Below are 25,139 nucleotides of genomic sequence, written 5' to 3' on the forward strand. Positions count from 1 at the left end.
TCATTTTAAAAATTAATTACTCAGTGATTTGACAAGCGATTTTGAAAAACTTTATATCGCTGGATAGGTGAATGACCTTTGTTTCAATTTACAAAAAAATATACTGGGTGTTCCGTTAAAAAAAATCAACAACGTTTTTTTCAAAAATCCGCCATTTTTTTCGTATTTGAAAGCGACATAAAAAAATTGAATCCATTCAGACAAAACTTTTACTAAAATAAAACATTTCAGCGAAAACCGCATATTTTTATCTTGAGCCGTTTAGCAGTTATAGGCAGTTAAAATGGGGGAAAATATAAGTGGACACCCGGTATTGCACATACAAATATTCCACGACATAAATAAAAATGCATATAAAACTTATATTTTATTTAAATATAAATATTTACAAAATCTATAAATACATTATACAATTATTTTATATAAAATCATTATTTACTCTCACTACATATTGACAAAAACACTTTTCGATACATCATCTTTTTCACTATAAATAATTTCATCATAAAAAAACTTTCCTAAATCAAAAGGATAGTGTGTCCAAAACTGACAAAATAGGAAAAATAAAAGAAAATAACAAGAATGAGGAAGGACTGAGTTTATTGTGTTGCCTATTTTTGTCGCACTTATTTATAAGTAGGTATATATTATAAAAACACAATAAAAAATAGCAAAAATATGAAAATAGATTTTAACTTAAATTGAAAAACGAAAAAACCCTGAAAAATGTTAGTGTAAGTAAGGGTATAATAAGAAAAGTAAAGACAAATACAGGGCTAGTAGGACAAAAAAGAAAAAAGCAAACTCTAGATGTTTTCCTATTTTTACTAAATATAGATAAATGAAGAAAAATTTAACTAAACGATCTTATAAAGATTACCTGTCAAAAGTAGGTATAATTGTAATTAATTCTTTCAAGATGATGTAGAATAAAAACATTTTTTAACGGAAATTATAAAAAACGATATAAGTTGTTGTGTTATATCTGTATAAAAAGACAGCAAAACATTAAATATTCAAAAATATTTCCAGAAATTTGTATATAATATGTATGAATAGGGTCAAACATTGAAGTAATTAAATTTTAAAATAAAACACTTAACCCAAATAAGGCCAGTGTCCTTTCAAAATGACACTTTACAAATGCCGGTAATTTAGTAATCATCCTAGTTTTCTGTGAGTTGTTCTCTATTTATATACCTTAAAACTTCTTAATTTCTAACGCGACCGGTCCATGGAATTTTCAGCATACGACGAAATACCCACATCTCAAAGCCCTTTAAAAGTCATATCGATCTAATTGGTAACGTCCAAGCTTCCATGCCGTATACACTCTACAGGGTGTCCCCGAAAATAGTGCGTTCCTCTAAGGTAAGGATATAATACACAATTTAGAACAAAAAAGTCCTTTAACATTTTTTTCTAAAGTTCGCCGTTTCCAAGAAAAAAATTACATTGTTCTCCATATAAGTGATTTTTTATTTTCATAAATTTGAATGACATGGCAACGTAGCCTAGAAGAACTTGCTGTGACTGTGGAAATTTAACCTAATAACCCCTTGTTTATTTACTTTGAGGTGTGATTTTTGGGGTTGTTGACATCGTAGGTACCTACCTGCAAAATAATGAATATGGGTTTGGTTGATATTTACATTATTTTACCTACCAGATGCAACTGACCTACAAACCTACTTGTTTAATATTTAGATTTTTGAGTTGCGCGTTGTTGCCAGACTTCAATTTGTATATCAAAATGTATTTTCGTTTTTTGGTTAAACGGATAAATTTAGAAGAAAATGTTATAAGAGTATTTTGCTCTAAATTGTGCCTATTCTACCTCTACCTTTAAGGAACGCACAATTTACGGGGTCACCCTGTATACATAACACTTTATCATGCGGTATCGTAGGTACAGATCAAGATTACGGGTAGAGAGTAACTGTCGCATCTTTAAGAAGGTATTTCTTGCCTGTTCTATTCTACATTTGGAAAAAATACATTTTGGAAATTCCCTTCATCATTGCAAAATATCTGGTTTTAAGCGATCATCAAAAGTATGTATACCTATAGGTCACTGCATTCGTCGAACATCGGTAACTGTTCTGGCAGACGCTGGAGGCAGTGTGAGAACGTTGAAGCAGCATGGTGAATGGCAGAGTACGTCAAATGCTGAAGGATATATAGAGCATAGTATATGTATTTTCAAAAAATGAAGTTTCATGGATCCTGGAACGCATAGCTTCTGGACCTGGCTCTTCCTTACATAAACTTGATATGCAGATAATGAAACACGAATCAACATTAAATTTTTTGCTGGTAATCTATTTATCACCGGTGTTTATACCCTCTTCTAATTCATTTAATTTAATGTCTTTTCTTATGACGTGGCAACGTGGTATTTTTATATCGATATATCCACATGACCTCATACGATAAGGGCAGTCACCCAAGAAACTGTCGCAAAAGCATTCGCCACACCACGGCCAAAGTCATATGGGTGAAACAACCCCTCTTAGCGTGCATCACTTCAAAGCATACGTGTCGTGTTTATCAAACTTTAGACAGTTCAATGTGTAACGGACTTACCCTATATTTTACTGTTTAATTTAGTGTTTTAGAGTCAATAAATTCATATCTTTCACACGTTTTGTATCACTTGCAACCAGCATCTTATCGAAAGTTTTTATCGCGTCAAATTCAACCGGATCTTTCTAGAATTGCTAGTTTTATGTGATGTGAATAATTCTACTAAATTATGTTATGTAGCACTACATTCAAAATATACATTAATTATTGACCCTTTTAATTTTTTGTAAGTTATAGCCGTTGATTATGCCACGGGGCTTCTAAAAGAACATAATTTTTAGGTAGAGATACATTTTTTAAATAAAGTAAATATTTAACGCTTTGCTGTCTTTTGACTAAAACAAAATAAAATATTTATCAGATACAGTCTGAATACTCCCACTCAACATAATTTAACTTAACTTGGTGGAGGCGCTGGTGTAAATTGTGAACAACTCTCTACGTTTTCTGGCCAATCACACACATTTTGGTCAGGATTAAAAACTAGATTGGCTGGACAAGGCATGTGGTGTTTCCTTTCGCCTTCGCACATGTAGTACATCTTGCAGTCTGCTTTGTCGGGATGGTAACTAATATGGCCTTCTTCCTCTTCACAGGTTACTTCGTTTGCTAAAAAATAAGAAGGTACGTCATGAAAGAAAGAAAGATAATTCATTTTTTAAAGTAAATTTATAAAATTAGCCAAACAGGTATTTAATAGCAAGCTGAAAATTTGTTAATAGCTTATCGGTGTCTAGTCGGACAAACTTTGATGTATGAGAACACTGAAAAAGGGCAAGTTTTAATTGTGGAACAGGTTAAAAATTTGGAACGGTCAGACCACGAAAACGTCAGATGTATTTTGTCCGACAGAACTTCCAATTGATTTGCTACCCTTTCATTGAACTCTCATGCAAAATTTAGGCTGCTATTTATCACCAAATGGGCATTTTAATGAGTGGAACACGTAGAACATGTCAAATGATAGGAATAATGACAGGTGATAAACAGCAGTCTGATTTGTCCATGAGAGTTTAATAAAAGGGTAACAAATCAATTGGAAGTTCTGTCGGACAAAATACATGTGACGTTTTCGTGGTCTGACCGTTCCAAATTTTTAACCTGTTCCACAATTAAAACTTCCCCTGTTCCAGTGTTCCCGTACATCAAAGTTTGTCCGACTAGACACCCTTAAGCTATTAAATTTTCAGCTTGCTATTAATCAACTTTTTTTTCATACGCTGGATCCAGACCTAATTCTGGCGGTAAAGGACCCACTCACCAAACCAAAACTGGAGGGGAACTGAAAGATCTCAACAACCTGACAAAAGACAATAAAGTGACTTTAATATAGGTGCCGGGTCATGAACAGGTGCATGGGAATGAACGAGCAGATCTGTTGGAAAAAAATGGCGAAGAGAGAAACCTTTGTAGACCCAGAACCTTTCAGTGGCATCACTAACTGTCTCTTTTGTCGTTTCCCCATTACTGAGGATCGTGATTTCTTCCAATTTCTTCCCAACCGCCAGACAAGACAATTTGTCTCATTTTCTGTACCAATGCATAGAACAAATTATGCTCATTATTCGTTCTTATCTCGAAGCCAAAGAATTGCAAATCAATTTCAGGAACTCGACTTTTCCTACAGCTTAAATAGATTCAAGGCCGTATTGTCAAATATTACTTGACGACAGTTATTATCAGATGTAGGTACCTACTTTTTATGTTTAATATTTATATTATTTGTCTGTGTACTTTCATGTTTAATTGTCTTGTAATTTTTAGCTTATAAATGTTTTATTTTGTTTTAAACCTTTGACATGTTAATTGTATTTTTTTAAATTATTGTACTAGTTTTAAAATTGTACTTATTTTGTAAAATGGGTTCGCCCGTAAATAAATAAATAAATAAATAAATAAATAAATAAATAAATATTCCTAACGATTTTTTTTTCATTGGTCTCTATCTTCAGCTTATCTAAGAGCTTTGCAGAATAAGTTTCCAGCTAAATTCTTAATTTGACCGGACCATCTAGTTGGTGATCGTCTTCTTGATCTTCTCCCCGGAAAGTTTCCAGAATCAATGAATCGCTCCAAACTATCGTCACCTCTGCGAACCACGTGACGGAAGAATTGCAGAATTCGTTGCAGACATATTGTGGACAGCCTTTTTCTAATCTCGAGTTGGTTTAGTTTGGAATCGTTTGTCTTATGAGCTGTCCAAGGTATCATTTGTTGGCGCTCGCGTGCGCAAATAGTCCAAATCTCTGCCCCAGAAATATTGAGAATTCAAGGGTATTCACCAGTCTGATCTTGATATTTTGAGAGATAGATCTGTCTTTCTTAACTTTAGTTAGGCGACTCATTGCATTTTTTGCCATACCAATACGTCTTGGAACTTCTGTTTCACAGTTACCATCGTAAGTTATACTAGACCCGAGATATAATAGACAAAGCTGTTTACTATCTGATATTCCTGTAACATGTTAGTTAGTAGAATAACGTGGAATCTGTTGATCACCATTATTTTTGTCTTAGCTTTATTGATTTTCAGACTAACTTTATTGCTTTCGTACTCAACTCTTCGCAGGAGATCAAACATGTCTTGCTCATTTACTGCTATAAGTGTAGTGTCATCAGCAAATCTTACATTGAAGATTTTCCTACCAGCTACTATTACTCCACCGGCCCATTCTTCTAAAGCCATCCTCGTGACATATTCACCATAAATGTTGAATACGTCAGGTGACAACACCCATCTTTGTCTAACACCTCCCTCGGTCTTTAATTTTTTGAAAACTTCTGATCTAGTCGTACTGTTGCTATATTGGACTGATTCATATTTTTAATAAGTGTCACCAGGTGCACTGGTGTGCTTATTTCTATTAAAATGGACCACAGATTGATGATGTGATGAAATGGACCACAGATTGATGGCATCACTAAAGATGCTACGAAAACGAAGTTCAGAAATGGCTGATAAGGAATGATGAAACGAAATGGAGAGCCATATTGATGGAAAACAATCAAGAATATTGATAAAAAACTCTCGAAAAATTTGATAAACCTCAATAAACGAGAGAAAACCGGTCACTGAAATGGTGGCTGGACATTGTTGTTTAAGAAACCGCCTATACAAACTAGGTAAGGTAAATGAACCATGGTGCAGAAAGTTCGAAATGGAAGAAGAAACTTCCATACACATCCTGTGCCATTGTCATGTGGTAAATATTGTGGTTCAGTAATTCACTGGTCAACTGAGGTTTGAACCAGAAGATATCTTGAAACTATCAATACCTATGAAAACTGTTGGCCTTCGTTGAGATCACAAGTTATTGGAGTTTAAGGGAAAAATTAAGGAATGGTAAAAAAGCTTTACGATCAATTGTCAAAAACTAACGAGTTTCCCTGATTTTAGAAGAAGATACTAAAGGTCAATATTCCTAAACTAATGTTTAATTTTTACTTACGATTTTTTGTTGTATATTGTCCAGAAGAGATGCTGGTCTCATAAGGACCGCTGTATTCGAGTTTTACTTTGTAACCTTCTAGTTCTTGTCTCATAGCGTTAATTAATGGAAATTTACCACTTCCACATGTTCCTCTAAAATCATCCATATCAACAGACCAAATCATTATACCTCCAAAACCTTCTTCTTTAAGCCAAGCCATCTAAAATAAAGAACAATTTTTAATATAATTATATTATATATGTCGCAAAAGCACGATTTATCAAACCCACTGTATTTGAATAGGTATCAATAGGGCCTTACAACGTTGTTTCAGCATTTCCCTGCATCCTCAGAGACCCGTGCTGATACAAATTCACACCCCGACGTCCGAGGAATGTCTGTTGATATTTCCGTGGATAGCTACAATAGCGCCAACTACTTTGATAAACATAAACGAAACAACGATTTGATAAAACCGTTTTCTGTCTTTTGATTGGTATGAAATTAGCGAAAGTGTAGGATTTCGGCAAAAGTTTTGCCGTATGAACGCTAACCGCTCAAGTGGTTAGTGTACAAAGGTGTCATCTACTTCGATAGCAATGAACGCAAATTTTTTATTTTCAAAGATACTTTAATGTTCTGTTTTTAATAACAATGAGTCTTACCTTAGTCTTTAAACTTCTTTCGTCATCAAATCCAACCCACTGATTACCTCTATAGGCAAATGGCACTTGTTGTTCATTGTCCCAAACCAGAGTAGTATTGTCTTCGTGCAGAAAATCGCAAATTTCATAGTAGCTCATGAACCCAGCTTCAGAAGTATACTTTCCAGGTGTACCACCACCACTTGCTGGAGCTCCGATGTCAAATTGAGTTGTGTTTAATAATTCGAAGCTTCTACCATAGGTAGGCATACCAATCATAAGCTTTTCTCTTGGGGCGCCTTGTTTGACCCATTCTCTTGCTGAGTAATCCTGAAAAAAAACAAAGAAGAGTTTAATATTATACTCAATTACTTTAGTATACTTTATAAATTATCACTTTGAAGCTTCAAACTTTTACGAGCAAATTCGTAGGGAAGGAATCTTCCGAAAATAAGATCTTGAGAAAGCTTCATTTCTTTTCCGGTGATCCTCATCGATGGAGAATAACCGGTTGCTTCATGTTCGGAACTCCTATAGGCTAACAGGAACAGAGAAATTAAAATATCCCAATCTCTTTGATTATCAACAATAAACATTGAACGATATTGATTTTGGATGGAGAAGCACATTACACTGTAGTGTAAGTTTTTTTAATATCCATGATTTTGATTAATCCTTGCCGTAACTCTGATTCAAAATTTAATTTTTGATTAGAAAGTAACTCTAAAGAAACTCCATTTCATGATACGAAGTGTGTTATAAATTCTTCTGCTACTGTAGTTGTTTCTTGATTTGGAAGGGGTGCAACTTTAGACCAATTTGAAAAATAATCCATTGCGACTATTAAGTACTTGTTTCCTTCCTCTGTCACCGGAAGTGGATCGGGAATATCCACTGCCAGTTGTTTAAAAGGCTCTTCGGAAAGAAATTGTGCTATTTACGACTTCTTGTTCTAGAGCCTTTTCTATCGTTACATAAATCGCTGTTCTTATACCGACCTTTTACATCCCGACGACAATTGATCCAGTAAAATCTGTCTTGAACTCTGGCCAGTGTTCTTTGACTTCAAAATGTCTTCCGAAAGGCTGCTATGAAATTGCAGGTGTTACCATCACATTTTGTCCTATCCTGTCTCTTCATGTCGTTCTATTTATACACATATATTTGGGCTTCTCTTCATTAATCTTCAGTCCTACTTCACTTGTTGTTCCTTCCATCTTGTTGAAAATGTCTTTTATGGATAGAATGGAGTATCCAACGAGATAAATGTCATCTGCATATGCTAGTAGTAGCTTGGAACTTTCAACCGATAGCAATTCTGTTTTTATTTCAGTCGACTTCATGGCTTTCTCTAAAACAAGGTTAAAAAGTAGTGGAGATAACGCATCACCCTGTTTGAGTCCACTGTTGATTATAAAGCTGCCAGACAGTTAATTATTTACACGTACTTTAGTTATTCCACCCTCCATACAGACTTTGGTCATCCGAATGAGTTTCTTTGGTATTAAGAACTCCGCCATGGCATTTCATACTTGGCTTCTTTCTACGCTATCATATGCCTGTTGGAAGACTATGAAGAGATTGTGTGTGGGTCCATTATACTTCCATCCCTTTTCTAGAAGCTGTCTCAGCGTGAATAGTTGATTTATTGTTGATCTGTTTGCCCTAAAACCGGCTTGATATTCCCCTAGGATATTTTTGGCATAAGGGTTTAGTCTACTAAGAAGGATGTTTGAGAGGATTTTATATGCCGTGTTTAGGAATGAAATTCCTCTATAATACGCGCATTTTGTTTTGTCTCCTTTTTTGTGGATGGGCACTATGATGTTTAAGCAATTAAGTACTTACCACAGTTAATTTCTTCTGGTACTTTGAAGCACTTTCTAACGGAAACAGTGGAGCATTATGGCCTACAGTTCTTTCCCATTGACCGTGAAAATCGTAAGTCATCACATTAATAAAATCTAAATACTTTGAAATTTCAGGAACGTCGTATCCTGCTGCGATAGCTTCAAATGACGCAGGAACTGCAGCTGTGAGTAGCAACCTAGGCTGACCGCTGGATTTAGCTTCACCTAAAATAATTGAGTAATAATTAAAACAATTTAAGTCATATTAATTTGGCTCATGATTCAGTGGAAATATCTTAAAATTTCCAGAGAGTTAAATTAAGTTTAATGCAACAAATTATTATTAAAAAGTAGTTAGGTTTCTTAGGTCAAAATATGACATTAAAATAATTGTTGGAGATATAAATGCTTTAGAATATAAATGTCGTATCTATAATATCTAAAGAAGGCACTGTCAAAAAAGACATCGGAAACAAAACGCAGCATGGCAAAAAAACGGTAAACATTGTAAGCTCTCTTCTATGTTCTAAAGATACAAAAAACGAAATTGACAATCTATCGAATCATGGTAGAGCCTATTATGACTTATGTAGCAGAAGTTTGGCAGATCCCGAAAAAAGATAGAAAAAAAATAGAAGTAGTAGATCTCCAATAAAAATCACATCAGGAATGAAGATATTAGAAGGCGGACAAATACTGTATATTCCAATGTAGATAGAATTGAAACGAGACAACTAGTGTGGTATGGTCACGTGAAACGAATTAATGAAGATAAATGGTCAAAGAAAGCTTTAAATGGTATACCACAACAAAGAAGAAGAAGGGTAAGGTTTTCAGTTGCCTAGGAAGAAAATGTATGGCATATAATGAGAAATAGAGCCATCAAAGAAGACGAATGGATGGACAGAAAACGATGGCGGTCGAAATGCGAGAAGCGGTAAAGGCTGTAGGCACCTCGCTTATAGATAGATAGATATGATTGCAAAGTAGGAACTATATTTGTGAGCATATAACAGGTGGCAAGGATCTGCATAAAGAAAGTAATGCCAATGGAAAATAGCTAATTTTTAAATGGAATATAACCTTTAGCAAATACATAATTTATGTACATAAAATAAACTGGATCTTTCCTAATGGGAAAACTAGGAACCAAGTAGACCATGTTCTCATTAAAAGAAAACAAGATAGATCCGTGACTGATTCTAGAAGCCAAAGAGGAGCAGATGTCGAAAGAGACCATATTTTGACAATAGTCAAACTTCCCAAACAACGACGAAAAGGAAAGAATACCAACTAGAGCAACTCCAGAATAAGCAGGAGGGAAAAAGAAAGAGGAGGAAATAAACAAGTGATTGGTAAAATCACAGGGAATTTAGAAAAGAGGACCTATTACAAACAACCATAATACAAGCGGCAGACCTCAGCATGGGAAAGCAGAGAAAGAAAACAGAGAATACTTTTTTGACGAGATTTGCAAAAGAATCCTAGTGTAGAGTTGCAATTCAAAAATGAAAAATATTGAAAGCAATACAGAAAAAGATAAAGAGCAGTACAAAACCAAAAATAGATAAGTTAAACGATTATTATGAAGGCAAAAAAGAGAAGATTACTGAACAAACTGAAATATTGCGAAAACTTTATGGTAGTATAAGTTTTCGTGACAATTTTCTGGTAGATTTACTTTCGCTAAAACAATTTTCTTCTCCAATTACTATTTAGGTGAATATAAGGACTCAAACCCTTAGCAGGTTGTACAATTACCAATAATTATTACTACCTAAATTACTTAAATAATTGAAAATATTATAGTTACCTTCAAAGGCTACTCTCAGTTCTTTTAACAAACTGACATAAGCAACTCTGTCATCGGCTCCCCTTGGATATTCCCAATCAACATCTAAACCATTAAATTTGTAATCCCTTAAAAAGTCAATTGCATCATAAACAAACTGATTTGATCTAAAAACGTTTCCTGTCAGTTCTTTGAATGGAGTGGAACCAAATGCCCATCCACCAATTGCCAGCAGAACCTAAAAAGTGATTACCTTACTAAATCACTAAGTACAACTGGACAGAAATATCTGAAACTCCGAAGGGCACTCGGTAACAAATCAAGGAGAAGGGACTTCAGTCGAACGCGTTGGTGCGAAGAGTAAATATCCATTTAAAATACATCGTGCACGAAATAAGTGGTTTTGTGATATGGACTATGAATATGGTTTTGTGATATGGACTATGAATAAAACCATATAGAATAGATTGTAAGCCTGGGAAAGAAAGATCTATATATCTGTCTATAAGCGAGGTTCATACAGCCTCTGCCGCTTCTCACATTTTGACCGCCATCGTTTTTTGTCTAGCCATTCGTCTCCTTTGATGGCTCTATCTCTCATGATGTGCCGTACATTTTCTTCCCAGGCAACTGGGAAGGAAGAAGGTCTTCCCCTTCTTCTTCTTTATTGTGGTATGTAATTTAAAGCTTTTGTGGCCATATATCTTCATTCATTCATTTCATGTGACCATACCACACTAGTTGTCTCGTTTCAATTCTATCTACACTGGAATATGCAGTATTTGTCCTTCTTCTTGTATATCTTCATTCCTGATGTGATCTATCTTGGATATACCACACGCTCTCCTTAGATAATCCATTTCTACTACTTCTACTCTTTTTCTATATTTTTTCGTGATCTGCCAAACTTCTGCTCCATAAGTCATCATAAGCTTTACCAAGGTTCGATAGATTGTCAATCTCGTTTTTTGTCTTATATCTTTAGACCACAGTAGAGAGATTATAATATTTACCGATTTTTTGCCCTGCTGTGTTTTGTTTTCGATGTCTCTTTTGGTAGTGCCTTGTTTAAATATTATAGATCCGAGATATTTATATTGTTTATATGTTCTTGTGGTTCTAATGTCTAACTTTCTGGATCTTCTTCATCATCCCCTATTTTAAGATACTCTGTCTTTGACATATTCATACTAGTGCAGTCATTGAAGCTTATTAGCTCAGAAATTTTTTACTATGAACCGATTTACATGAAATTTTGGAATTAGGCTTATTCTACCCTTAACTTCAAAAGTGATATTGACCCGAACTCCGTTTTCACCCTGGGGGTGGTTGCCACCCCTTTTCGGTGGTGGAATTTTTTTTTTCAAAATTACCTCAGATATCGATAGAAGACCTAATTTTAAGCAAAAAATGTTGTATAAAGTTTTTTCAAAAACCCAATACTTTTCAAGTTATTGGCAATTGAAAACTCGGAATTTTCTCACGATTTTCAACAGTTTTTGCTGAAATATCTTCAAAATATGCATATTAACGATAATATTATACCAAACATAATTGTAGCAGGTAAAAAAATGAACAATTTGGTTGTTGAAAGAGTGTTTTAAGTGCAATATTAAGCGAGATATTGAAGATCAACGCCGTTTTTTATTTTGTGTGAAATTTAATCGATGTATTCAATGCCATCTAGCGGAGAGCGAATAAATGTTATGAATGCTTTTATAATGCTTAAAATAAGATTTAAAATGAGTACTGTTAAAAGTCTTTTGTACGTAAAATGAGTGAGCAGTAATGAAAAAAAGAAGACTTTAATATGAAGAGTTTAATAGATTCTAGCAGTTTCGCTGCTTTGTAATACATATTTTTTGAAAAAATCACGATTTAAAAAAAATTTTCGAATTTTTAAAAAACCACCTTCTTTTCATAATATCTCAAAAATAATGAAAGATTCGTAAAAAAGTGTAATAATAAAAAATAGGTTTTTTTGACAAAAATTTTGGTCTGTTTTTCCTATCACACAAAACTTAACGAAGATATGATTGATTAAATAGCGCGCGGTAGCGCAACCAGTCTCTCTCGAGCCCTTTGACCCTTCACCGTTTCAAAATAAAAGGTTTTTCACTACATATTTTACTGAAAAAAGTTGTAGCTCTTTTAATTACCTTCAAAATGGTTTTTTATAAGTTGTGATAGCTTCAAAATTGAAGTAGTTATAGCCCAAAAATTAAATCATACATATTCAATGTTTTAATTTAGGGGTAGTTTTAAGGGTTAAAGATCTTAAGCATATGATTTTCCAAGATAGCTTTTTCGAGAACGTGCAACGATATTTAAATCCCTTTTAGTTTATCAAAAGAAATTTTTTATAAATTTTTAATCGAGGGGTTGATTTTAACGATTAAAAGGGATTAACAATTAATTAATTAATTAAGATAGATAACGTAAAATATTATTTACTTTATGTTTAAGTCTTTTTGTCAAACCAAATAAATTTTTTGTATTTTTTTTCTATTTAGGGGTTGTTTTTAAGGGTTTAAAGGGGGTTAACAATATGATAATTAAGATAGAGAACGTAAAATATCATTTACTCTATATTTAAATCTTGTTGTCATACTAAATTAATATTTTGTAAATTTTTTAGATTTAGGGGTTGTTTGCAAGGGTTGTACGGTTAAGGGAATGAAAATGATTTTAACATGAGGTTATTGTGTTATAAAACACTTCGCAATGTCACTCTTTATTACTAAACACGTTTTCTGGCGATAAAATGGCTCAATGTCAATTTTTCCATTAAGGGATTGTTTTCACGCCTTAAAAATAAAAAAAGAATGTGTGTGTACTTTGTACGCACGTAAGAAGATATTCTTCTATTATATAATAGGTAATTTAAACGAAGTAAATATACTTAAAAGGTTATTTGTATTTTATTTAAAAATCAAACTAACTTTCTTATCTACCACTTTCAAAACATTTTTATTAAAACAACCAAAAATAAAAAAAATATGAATCGCCCAGGAATTGAACCGGAGTCATTCCAATCTCAGAGATAACGCATTACCCACTACTCCAGCGAGGCCCTTGGAATTGACATGTAAGTTTCGGTTATAATTACACAACACGGCGACATATAGTGTAAAAATGTTATGGTTATATAATATTTTATTATTTTACTACAGAGAAACATAAATGCAAAAACACAAGAATTATAATAAATAATACATTTCCTAAAAACACTAATATATTCTTTTAATGACTTATTTACACGGTTACAGATACATACATACCTATCTTGAAAGATTAGCAATGACCTACATACTGTCAGAACTACATACTGTCAGTGTGCGCAGGCGCGCAGATCTATGTACAATTTTACCCTCAATCGATTCGCCGCTAAAGAAGAATATCTTCAAAAATGGAGTTCGGGCCAATATCACTTTTGAAGTTAAGGGTAAGATAAGTCCAATTCCAAAATCTCATGTAAATCGGTTTAAAGTAAAAAATTTCGGAGGTAAAAATATATTTTAAGCTTCAATGACTGCACTATACTAAGGCTCCCTTTTTAATATTCTGTCTTTAGTTTTCTAAACATGTAGTCCATGACTTCTCAGAATATTTGGCACAAAAGTAGTTTAGGGAGAATGGAGAACACAAACGAAGAAGTGTACCAAATGTATGCTAACCCGCTGATATCAAAAATAGTGATACACTCACACTAGAATGGATAGGTCATAAATAAAGAATGCAGGAGGCAGACAAGACAAAAATATTGGTTGGAGAACACCTGAGGGCAAAAAATAAGAGAGGAAGACCACGAAGGAAATGGAAAGATGCGGCAATGGAAGATGTCAGTGAGGTGGGAATCAGAGATTGGAAGCTGACAGCTAAGAATAGAAAACGATGGAAATTATCCATTCAGCAATGCGCCTAAAAGGCCTGTTAACGCTATACATACACACGTTACAATTGCCGTGAAAAATAGGATACTAAGTGCACAATCCCGTGAAATTTTACTATATTGTAAAATTTTGTGGAGGAGGAACCAGAAGAAAATTTTAAAGTGAAACAGGTAACAAATGGAAATCCGAAAAACCTTTGAAACCTGATTGATCTGACAACGTCGCCGTGTAACCAAAGTTTTCGATCAATCTGACATTTGCGGCTTCAGATATGTCTGTCGACCTATATTACTAAGTATCACATAATATGTTACGTCTTATACCATCTTTATCGGCAGCAAAATTGTAGCCTGGTAAATTGTAAATTTTAATTGTATCTTACCTTCAAATCCGGATGTTTATCTCTTAACTCAATTACTCGTTCATACATTTCAGGATCTTTACTGTTACCTTCTGCCAATTTGTGATCTTTTAGAGTAGCAAATGAATAAACTATATGAGTACAAAGCGTTGCGTCAATGTCTTCAGGTGTAAATTTACCAGAACTTGGACGCTTGTAGGACCAACTCGTCATATAGCAAAATACTTGAGGTTTTCGTACTGAAAAAAAATATTACTCGTATGTTTAATAACTTCAAATTAACAAAGAGATAAATAATATACTCACGGACAAAAATATTACATATTCATATGAAATTATTTTTTTGTGCTGCTATCCTTAGTCCCCCTGTATCATAGGAATCGGATTTCTGTTCCGAATGCGATGTTTTAAAGTACATATCATATAAATTAGGGATGGGAAAAACCTACCGGTTATAACCTAAAACCGGTTTTTTTAATTCGAAACAACCGGTTTTACCGGTTGTTTTTTTGTCCCGGTTATAACCGGTTTTTTCTTTTTAAAGTAATAACCGGTGGAAAACCGAATAAGTTACCTGTGGAAAAAAATTAATTTAGAGAAAAATGAAGAAATTTCTATCTATCTTCGATCTCAATCATAATATATGTATTATAAATAATATGCGAAATAATTAACCCAAGCAACTTTAATTCAACTTTTATTTACTAATAGAGAACTGGACGAAGGTGTCACATCTCACATCAGCTTTTATGAAACAATTTTGGGAATATGTAGTTATTTAGATTTAGATGATAATATTTACATAAAAAAGTAAGTGATCTTCTTGAAATCGATATTCCAACCATCAACTAAAAAATTGTTCATACTTGCGTACTTGAGACTCGTATGAAATGTGAATACCGAAATACGATTAGGAATCTCCATTATGTAATTTTTAAACAATAAATAACTCTTATCGATGATTGACTATGTGATAACCAACAGAAAAGTTCACCCACGGGAAGTACTTGACGTACGCACAATGACGTCTGCGAATGTGGGAACGCAACACGGAATGGTTATATTATGTAAGTACCGTCACGCGTACATAATAGAGAGAAAGAAACCACCTAACTACATCACCAAGTTCAACATAGAATCCCTACAAGACGAAAGTACTAAGGATCTCTACCAAAAAAGGCTTGAGGAAAAGATCAATCTTAGCCCTATTGAAATCACAGACAATATAAACGAAGCATGGGAAAAAATAAAAAATCATATAACTAGTAGTGCAAAAGAAGCCATTGGAGAAAGAACAATTGACTTAAACGGCGGCAGAAACCAAAAACCATGGTTCACACAGGAAGTCAAAGATTTAGCAAAAGAGAAGAAAGATGCATACGTAAGATATATTAACAATAGGACCCCAGAAGAGTATCAAAGATATAAATCAGAAAGAAATAGAACAACTAACAGAATCAAAGATCTAAAACAAATATATTGGGAAAAATTCTCAAATGACATGGAACATGATTTACGAGGAGGTCAAAGGAAGGTATGGAACATGTTGAGGAACAGGAAGAAGCCGGTTACCGAAGAATTACAAATTAACGCAATAAAACCTGAAGAATGGGTAACTCATTTCGAGAATCTATACAAAGACGATAACGACGATAATAATGAAGTACAAAGAAATGACCTACAAAACATTCACCAAGAAGAAACAGAGAATGACAACATCACCCAAGAAGAAGTAAACGAAGCAATCAAAAGATCAAAAAATAGAAAATCACCAGGTCCGGATAATATACCAAATGAATTAATTAAATACGGAGGTACAAAAATAATAGAAGAGATAACAACATTATTCCAAAAAAGTGTAAACAACATGACAGTACCAGAGGAATGGAGAGAGAGTATAACAATACCAATCTACAAGAAAGGCGTAAAGACAGATCCTACGAACTACCGAGGAATTACACTACTCAATTCTACATCAAAACTATTGACAAAAATTCTATCCCAAAAAATATATAAGAAAGCCGGTGTATCGGAAGAACAACAGGGTTTTCGCCCAAACAGATCTACAATAGACGCTATTTTCATAATGCGACAATTAGTTGAGAAATCAATAGAATTCGACAAGCCCATGTTCACATGCTTTGTAGATCTGAAACAAGCATTCGACAGAGTACGATTAAAGGACGTGCTCAGTATCCTTGAAAAGAAAAACATAGGTCAGAAGTATAGAAACATAATCAAAGAGCTCAATAGATCCAACAAAACACGAATTAAAACCACACACAGGCTCACGGAAGAAATCAAAATCAATGCAGGCATTAGACAAGGGGACAGCCTCAGTCCATGCCTATTTAATTTAATAATGGATGAAGTTATAGGTAGTGTTAACATAATGAATCAGGGATACAAAATGGGTAACCGAACCATGAAAATACTTTGCTACGCAGATGATGCAATCTTAATAGCCGAGAACGAAGATGACTTACAACGCCTACTACAAAAATTCAAAATAACCGCCGAAAAGTATAACCTGACACTATCCAAAGAGAAAACCCAATCGATGGTAATATCCAGGAACCCAATTAGATGTAAGTTAGTAGTGGACGACCATATAATCGAACAGGTAATGGATTGCAGATACTTAGGTGTGGAAATATCTAGCGACAGGCATCTGTGGCAAGAATCAAAACAGCAGGCAATGAAAGCAGCGAGAATATCTGGTTTCCTGAGGGATATAATCTGGCGGAATAAATATATGAGCACCGAAAGCAAAGTCCGCATTTATAAGACATGTGTTAGACCCGTACTGACATACGCAGCTGAGACAAGGGCCGAGACAACAAAGACCAAACAGATAATGAGAACAACAGAGATGAAAACCCTAAGATCCATAAGAGGTATCACACTCAGAGATAGAGTACGAAATGAAGACACATTGAGAGAGCTAGGCGTTCAGGACGTAGTGAGATGGACAAGAGCGCGACGACGCATGTGGAGGGACCACGTAGATCGGATGGATCCTGAACGTATGGCGCATTGGGCGAAAACACAGAAGCCCAACACCAAGCGACCCATAGGAAGACCCAAAAAACGATGGTACGAGAGTTGGAGCTCCGGATCGCAGCAAAGACTGTAACAGAAGAAACAGGACATAGTCCTATTACAAGAAGAAGAAGAAGAAGAAGAAATAATTCTTAGGAAATAAAAGGTAGGTATTATACAAACGTATTAAAAAATATTACCTAGGTACTGAAATTTTTTGATGGCAATAGAGAAGTAAATAATGAATTGGTTTATCGAATTTATTTTTAAGTAAAATATAAGTCATTTGGATATTTTTTAAACTCGATAGATCCAAGGGACATTTCGGTAGATCGGTAGGATCATCACTTTTGGGAATATCCCAATTATTGACAACGCAACATACGCAGACACCGTCTACAACGAGCGACGAATCAGAGATTGGGGTACTTTCGCCCATTTTTTGGGTAATTTGAAAGCGCCTGGGAAAATTTTTATAGGTTGAATTGGTTGGGAAATTTTTCGGGAAGAAAAATTGAGCAAACTAAAGTGCAATATAAATGTAACATTATAATCTATTGAGTATTTGCTTTTGATTAAAAAAACCGAAAACTGGTTTTTGGAACAACCGGCTTTTTTGACCGGTTATAACGGCCACGTTAAACCGTAAGTAAAAAAACCGGTATAACCGAAAACCGGTTTTTTGTTTAACAACCGCCATCCCTAATATAAATGTTATAATCAGATTTAAATCTGATCTGCGGTTTATGCTGGCCAGTATAATTTTTAAATTAAATCTCATCACGGTAAGTCTTCACTATGCTAGTGACAGTCAGACGTGCATTAACACCAATATGTCATATCTAATATGGCTTTTAAATGACAAAACATGATCTTAAATGTTTTCAATGTACATATTAGTTCGCATTCGCCTAATCACCTCCACGTGTTCGGTATGTCCTTTCAAAGCAATACCGCTCCGTAGCACTATGTCGCCACCACCAAAACTAACGCTCTGTATGAGGTTACAACTGACATACTGTTTGCCAACTCTTCTGTAAACAAAGATTTGTAAATCTTTCCTCCATATGATGAACGCTATGCCAGATGTAACCTCACACAGAGTGTTAATTTTGGTGGTGGAGGAATAGTGCTAAGGAGTGGTATTTCTTGAAAAGGAGATACCGAACTTGTGGAGGTGATTGGCTGAATGACAGCGAGATAAGTAGATTAAAAACATTTTAGAAGATTATGTTTGCCATTTTCCAGCCATATTGGATAACAAATTTGTGTTAATGCACCATGCCACAGGTCTTCATCTCTGTAGAATAGTGAATACTTACATTGGTGAGATTCGATTTAAAAAGTATATTGGCCACCATACAGCCCATATTAAATTTAAATCTGATTATACCATTTATAAGATACTTCAAAACATTACATTCGGAATAGAAATCCTATTCCTATAACACTGAGGGCAGCACAAAAAATTTAATTTCACACGATAATTTCAAAATATGCAATATTTTTGTCCGTATTTTTGAGTGTATATTGCTATGAAAAATAATATCTTACTCTTTTTGTTAATCTTTTCCCTCTTTGCCAATGCATCGCTAGATGTTCTTTTCTTTGAAGATGGTTTTCTAACCCGTTTCAGTACATCTGACACTGATATTTTAATTGGTTTTGGTTTTTCTTCGTCTTCATTGTCTTCGTCGTCGTCTTCATCTTCGGATGGTCCTGCAATTTTCATCCAATCAACGTCTTTTGTATCTTTTCCACGAGATATTCCTCTTAATTCTTCTCTATAAAAGGATAAATGGTTCAGTTATTGAATATTATAGAATAATGAAATTAGGATATTTTAAATGTTAGATTAGATAAAGATATTTCAGTTTTGGGCAAAATATAAAAAAATATATCATTTTTAACATAGGTAGCTTAACTAATAACAACATTTATTTGTCTTTTGACAATTGTCACTTCCGTCTGTCATTTTCACTTCAAATAATAGAAGGAGAACATGTTTTATGTATCTCTTTCATATATTTAAAGTGGAATTTCAGTTCAAAAATCAATTTCTGTTCTTCAATCGAATCTTGAACTTTGTTCATAAATGTAAAGTTTGTACTTCTTGTTTGCTTGTGGAACTTGCTTCCAGTTTATGGAACAATATCCTTTTCAGTTTTTATCTGCTGATTTACTTCCATATCCTAGATATAAAAATGGAGATCATCTTCTTCTAGTTGTTGTTGACTGGTTTACAAAGCTCATGTTTATCCAACCTTTTGTTAATATCAACAGTAAACCGTTTGATCCCGAACCTGGAGATAATATTTCTACCATTGTTAGTGAAGTTCTCCATTGGTATATAATCTTAAGAATCTAGATGGTAAAGACCTTAGCAATTTTCATGTTCAGGTTATTAAGTTAAATGTTACTGATTCCAGTAATGATAAATCTGAATAATTTTTGTGTAATATGGTAGAGCATTATATTTTATTAGAAATAGTAGTCACACAGAATAAATTATAGTGGAGTGCATATAGATTTTCACTTCAGAAAAAATCAAACACGATATAACTTTTTGTAATTTCATTAAGAAATGTTTAATAAACAACATATCAAAAAGTTCTACTCGAGAAGTGGGTGCTTCATTTTTTATTAAACAAATGAACTACGAAATTAGATGTTTTTTAAATAACTTCGAAAATATAAATTTTAGAAAAAAACTGACTTGACCATTGAAAAATTCAGAAAATTTTACAAAAAAAAGCTTATATAAAGAATTTTGTAAAATTAAATCTGTATCTTCTACAATTTTTTATTTATAACGCTAAAGTCACCCTTCTCACAAACATTGGCGCACTGTAAACTAGCGTACGGCGAAGTGCATGGTTGAGTTATTTTAATGTAATTCTTTAACTAATGGATCAAATGAAATTTTACAAATTGAACATGAAAGAAGAATAATTAAACTACCTTATGGTTATAATAAAAAGAAATAAAATGTATGGGCATAAGTACGGTGTGGGCTGAAAGTGAGCCTTACATGAATTTTGTTTAAAAATGATTTAAAAATGTGTAACTAATACAATTTTTCTTATAAAACCCTCAATTTTGCACAACTTACCTTACAAGCATCTTACTAAATGATGTTTCGTTAAAAAAAATCTCAAAAATTTAATTCAAATAATATGGCATCTCAAAAAATGTAATTTTTGAAATCTTCGTAGTTTTGTATTATGTACCACCACTTTAAGACGGTATTACTCAAGTTTGAACAAATATATTACAGTTTTATAAGTGCTTTTTTAAAGCTTAGGATGTAATCTTTAAAATGCACTTAATTATTTTACTTTAGAAAGGAAATAAACTATTTCTTTTTAAGAAAATTAAGAAAGATAACAAAAATGTAATACAAAAACCCAAAATTACCAGCTAAAAATATGTTTATACAAATTGATCAAAACTTTTTTTCTCTAAAACTCACCTAAAATAATGTTCAACAAAAAAAATTTTAGCTCGTATACAGTATGTTTGCGTAACTTGGAACCTATTGATAACTTTTTTATTATCAGTTTTACGAAAAAAAGTTATTCTTTATAAAATCCTCTGCATCGTATATAATCTAAGATGCAATCATCAAATAATATCAATTTTAGTTAATTTTATACGAGGCATGTCAAAAAATATGAATTTCACTCAAGAGTACAGTACCGTTATATTTCACAATATCGAAAATTTTTATTAAGAAAAGTTGTTTGGAATTAAAAAATTTGTTTTAGTGTTTAATTGTATCCTTCTAATTAAAATATTCTGAATAATAATGGCACTTAACTCTTAAGAGGCTACAGTAGCGATCAACAGGTAGCAACAAACGCGTTCCAAGATTGCAGCTCCAATTTTGGATATTTTGTCGAGATATTTGGCACACATATTCGTAATATAATAAAGAATGGCGGTACAAAGCCCAATTTAAGAAATATGTTAGTACGTGGAAATTACTCTATAACTAAATAAAACATTGAAAAAAGGAGCCTGTACCGCCTAAGAAGAAAAAAAAACTTTCTGCAAATAAGCTTTTTTTATCCCATGCCTAGATTTTGTGTAATCTGGGAACTACTAAAATTTTTTATTTTTAACAAGAAATCGAACATATTTTAACTAAATAACTAATTAGGCAACATAGAGAAATTATCACTGTCATTTTGACAAACCTTCGTCAGATTTTCTCTAATCTGTTCTGTCATCTTTATCGATATCTCTTCAGTGCAGTAGTGTGTTAATTTAAGAATTCGTTTTTGTTGTTTCGTAGGAAAGTAGTGTTTATTGATAGTTAATTTATTATATACCTATTTGTTGTTGTTGTATAAGTTGTTGGCCTCTTTGAGAGAATAGATTGTTGTTAATTGTGAGTTTTAGTTATATGTAGGTAGGTAAGTATACTTTACGTAAAAATATTTCGAATTCTAATGCGAGTATATAAAGTTTTAGGAGGATTTTTTAATCTAAAAATATTATCAATAGTATAACAAAATGGAAAAAGTAAATCAAACGAAAAATAAAGTAAAACCTTCCAAGAGAAATTCCATTAAAAACCGTGCCAAAATTATGCGAAAATCGATTTGTTTCGCTTCACAACAAAAAATGATTATTTATTATTGTTTTATTATTAGATACCTCATGCAAATACCTTTCTAAATACCTATCTTAGCATAAAATGTTCACCCATTTTGGTTTATTTTTATAAATATCTATTTTTTAATAATAAAATCGTTTTCTATTACTTCGATTTAGCGCGACTATGATATTGTCAAAATATTAATCTTAGATAGTGTCAAAGATTACCACTGTTGCCAAAGTTTATGATACTATCTCCCGAAGTTATATTTTGTTGCTACCTGTTGATCGCTACTGTTTACTCTTAAGAAAAATTCATATTTTCTTACATACCTCGTATAAAATTTAAAAAGTTTGATATCTGATGGTTATATCTTAGATTTTAGACGAGGGAGAGCATTTTATGAAGAATAACTTTTTTTCGTAAAAGTGATAATAAAATAGTTATCATAATTGTAATAAAATGATGATTAGTATCCGCAATTTAAGAAAAAATTGAAAAAAAAAATTTTTTAGATTAGAATGATGTAATTGTATATTTAAACACAGTTTTTTTAATTTCATATCACTTTTCATAATAGTTTTTTTGATATTCTGGAATATAAAAGTACTTTACTCTTTAACGAAATTCATATTTTTGACATAACTCGTATAAAATTGATAAAATTTGATATCTGATGGTTAAGTTTTAGATTTTTAACTATCCAGAGCATTTTATGAAGAATAACTTTTTTTCGTAAAATTGATAATGAAAAAGTTTTCCATGTGGTTTCTAGCTACGCAGACATACTGTATAAGAGCTTCTGTATAAGAATTTTCAAATTGCAATGCCATATTCGGATTCAGCATAATCAAAAACAAAATAGAAACATATTTGATCAAAGTAAAATGAATAATTTAACGATTTTTTTAAATTATTTATACAAAACAATTGTTATTGTTTAAACAATTAATAAACAATTAGTGGCGAAATCTGCGAGTAGAACGTTTTACTTTCACATGTATATAAACTAACAAAAAAAGTTTTAGAAAAATATACGGTTGTTTGAATTTTTCCGAAACAATGCATATTTTTGTTCTAATTGCACTCCCCTATTAGAGCAGGTGGCAAAATACATATACCTAGGACAGATCTGATGATAAAACTGAACCGGGACAATCAAACAGAAGAAATAAAAAGAAGAACTAGATTACCATGGACATCATTTGGTAAACTATCATATATTCTAAAAAAAAAGTACCCTCAATATATGCGAACGAAAGTATTTAACCAGTGCATATTACCAATTATCACATATGGCTTAAAAACATGGACTTTCACAAAGGAGAACATCGACAGGATATCCAAAACACAAGAAAGAACACTGGAAAGACAGATGCTGGGTATCGGTCTGAAAGAGAGGAAAAGAAACTCATGGACCAGAGAAAAAACAAAAATGAACGATGTATCAAAAAAGGTTGCAAAACTTAAATGGAACTTCGCCGGCCGCACTCTGCGTCAAAAAGATGAAAGATGGAATAAGAGAATTCTACACTGGAGAATTAAGATTAACAGGGAGGGCTATGCCCAGGAATGGGCATTTAAGGCTGACTAGATAGATAGAGATTATATTTTGCTATTTTTATCTCTGTATATTATTGCGTTTAAAACTAAATTAAATATTTAAATTTGTTACCTCATGGCACCTACAAGTGGAAATTTAACTTCTCCACCACATACTGTTCCAGTAAAATCATCCATATCAATTGCCCAAACCATAGCTCCGGCGTATCCGCTGTCTTTTATCCACTTCATTTTGTATCTAATAGATTTTTCATCATCAAACCCTACCCATTGATCTCCATGAACCGCATATGGTACTTTCATTTCATCGTCCCAATAGTACGTTGCTCCATTCAATAGCATTTCACATACCTGTAATAAAACAAAACGTTTAACTTAAACAACTACAGCAAGCAGCAATAATACTAAAGCCAACGAACCAATCAAGCCAAAAGACAAATTTCAATCTCTCCTATTATCTCAGAAATTAAACATCTAAATGAAAATTGCATAGTTCCAAAATAATCCGCACCCAAAAAAAACCGAAAAAGGCTTTAGATTTCAAAGCCACATACAGCCAATTGAAAACATTTTAACCGCAGCGTCTCCTCCACACAGGCTAACACAGGCTAAGTTTCGAAGCCCACTCTATAGTACCTACATTTATCAACTGCCTTCAAATACCAACATTCAGATAGATAGATAGATAGATAGATACATTTATTTCCTTTTAAAATTTTACAATTTTATGGAAAGGGTGAGAACAAATATTTCGTTCCTTTTTCTCATCCCAAGAAACACACAATATGTTTATTTTAGGGATAAACAAAAGAAAGAAATAAATAAAAAAAAAAAAAAAAAAACAACGAGTTATATAAGAATTAATTAAAGATACAAAGTATAATTTACGTATTTAACTATTCATTTATGATGAAAGACCTAAGTTTTAGAACATTCCAGATATAGCTAGCTATTATTTTAGCTGAATATACTGTAATGTTATTTAAGGTATGAGTTACAGTATCAATATCGGCTATATAATTAATGGATGATTGTTTCATACAAGAATATATTGGACAATCAAAAAGTATATGTTCAATTGTTTCTAACTCCTTATTGTTACAAATAGTACTGATTTCATTAGGATTAATTTTATATGTAGAATCCTTATAAGTGAACGTTAAGCAGAATGAATTACATAATCGAAGCTGTGCAATAGTTCTTGTAATCTGGATGGGCATTTTTAGGCATAAGTATTTTTGACTTAATTCGGAAAGAGCTAGGTGTTTATATAAGGGGAGAAAATTGGATTGCTGACAAAGAGAAATATCTAATTCTGAGAGCTTATTTTTAAATTTGATTAACAAGGCTTTTCTATTCAGTTGTAGGGAATGA

At 32.9% G+C, this 25,139-nt stretch overlaps 1 protein-coding gene across 3 annotated transcripts in view; it reads right to left on the reverse strand.

The window, feature by feature from the left end:
- Positions 1-354: 354 nt before the first annotated feature.
- The window catches only part of LOC126888882 (probable chitinase 10), a 137,139-nt gene continuing 112,354 nt past the window's right edge, over positions 355-25,139 (reverse strand). For all 3 annotated transcript variants that reach the window (XM_050657314.1, XM_050657315.1, XM_050657313.1), the window contains exons 6-13: positions 23,878-24,116; positions 19,154-19,383; positions 14,579-14,796; positions 10,325-10,541; positions 8,510-8,736; positions 6,683-6,991; positions 6,036-6,237; positions 355-3,195 (exon numbers count right to left, since the gene is read on the reverse strand). In XM_050657314.1, the coding sequence (XP_050513271.1) occupies positions 2,984-3,195; positions 6,036-6,237; positions 6,683-6,991; positions 8,510-8,736; positions 10,325-10,541; positions 14,579-14,796; positions 19,154-19,383; positions 23,878-24,116 (1,854 nt within the window). In that variant the 3' untranslated portion in view covers positions 355-2,983. The remainder of the gene's footprint in view (positions 3,196-6,035; positions 6,238-6,682; positions 6,992-8,509; positions 8,737-10,324; positions 10,542-14,578; positions 14,797-19,153; positions 19,384-23,877; positions 24,117-25,139) is intronic.

The sequence above is a fragment of the Diabrotica virgifera genome, chromosome 7, assembly GCF_917563875.1.
Source record: "Diabrotica virgifera virgifera chromosome 7, PGI_DIABVI_V3a".
Taxonomy (NCBI): Eukaryota; Metazoa; Arthropoda; class Insecta; order Coleoptera; family Chrysomelidae; genus Diabrotica; species Diabrotica virgifera.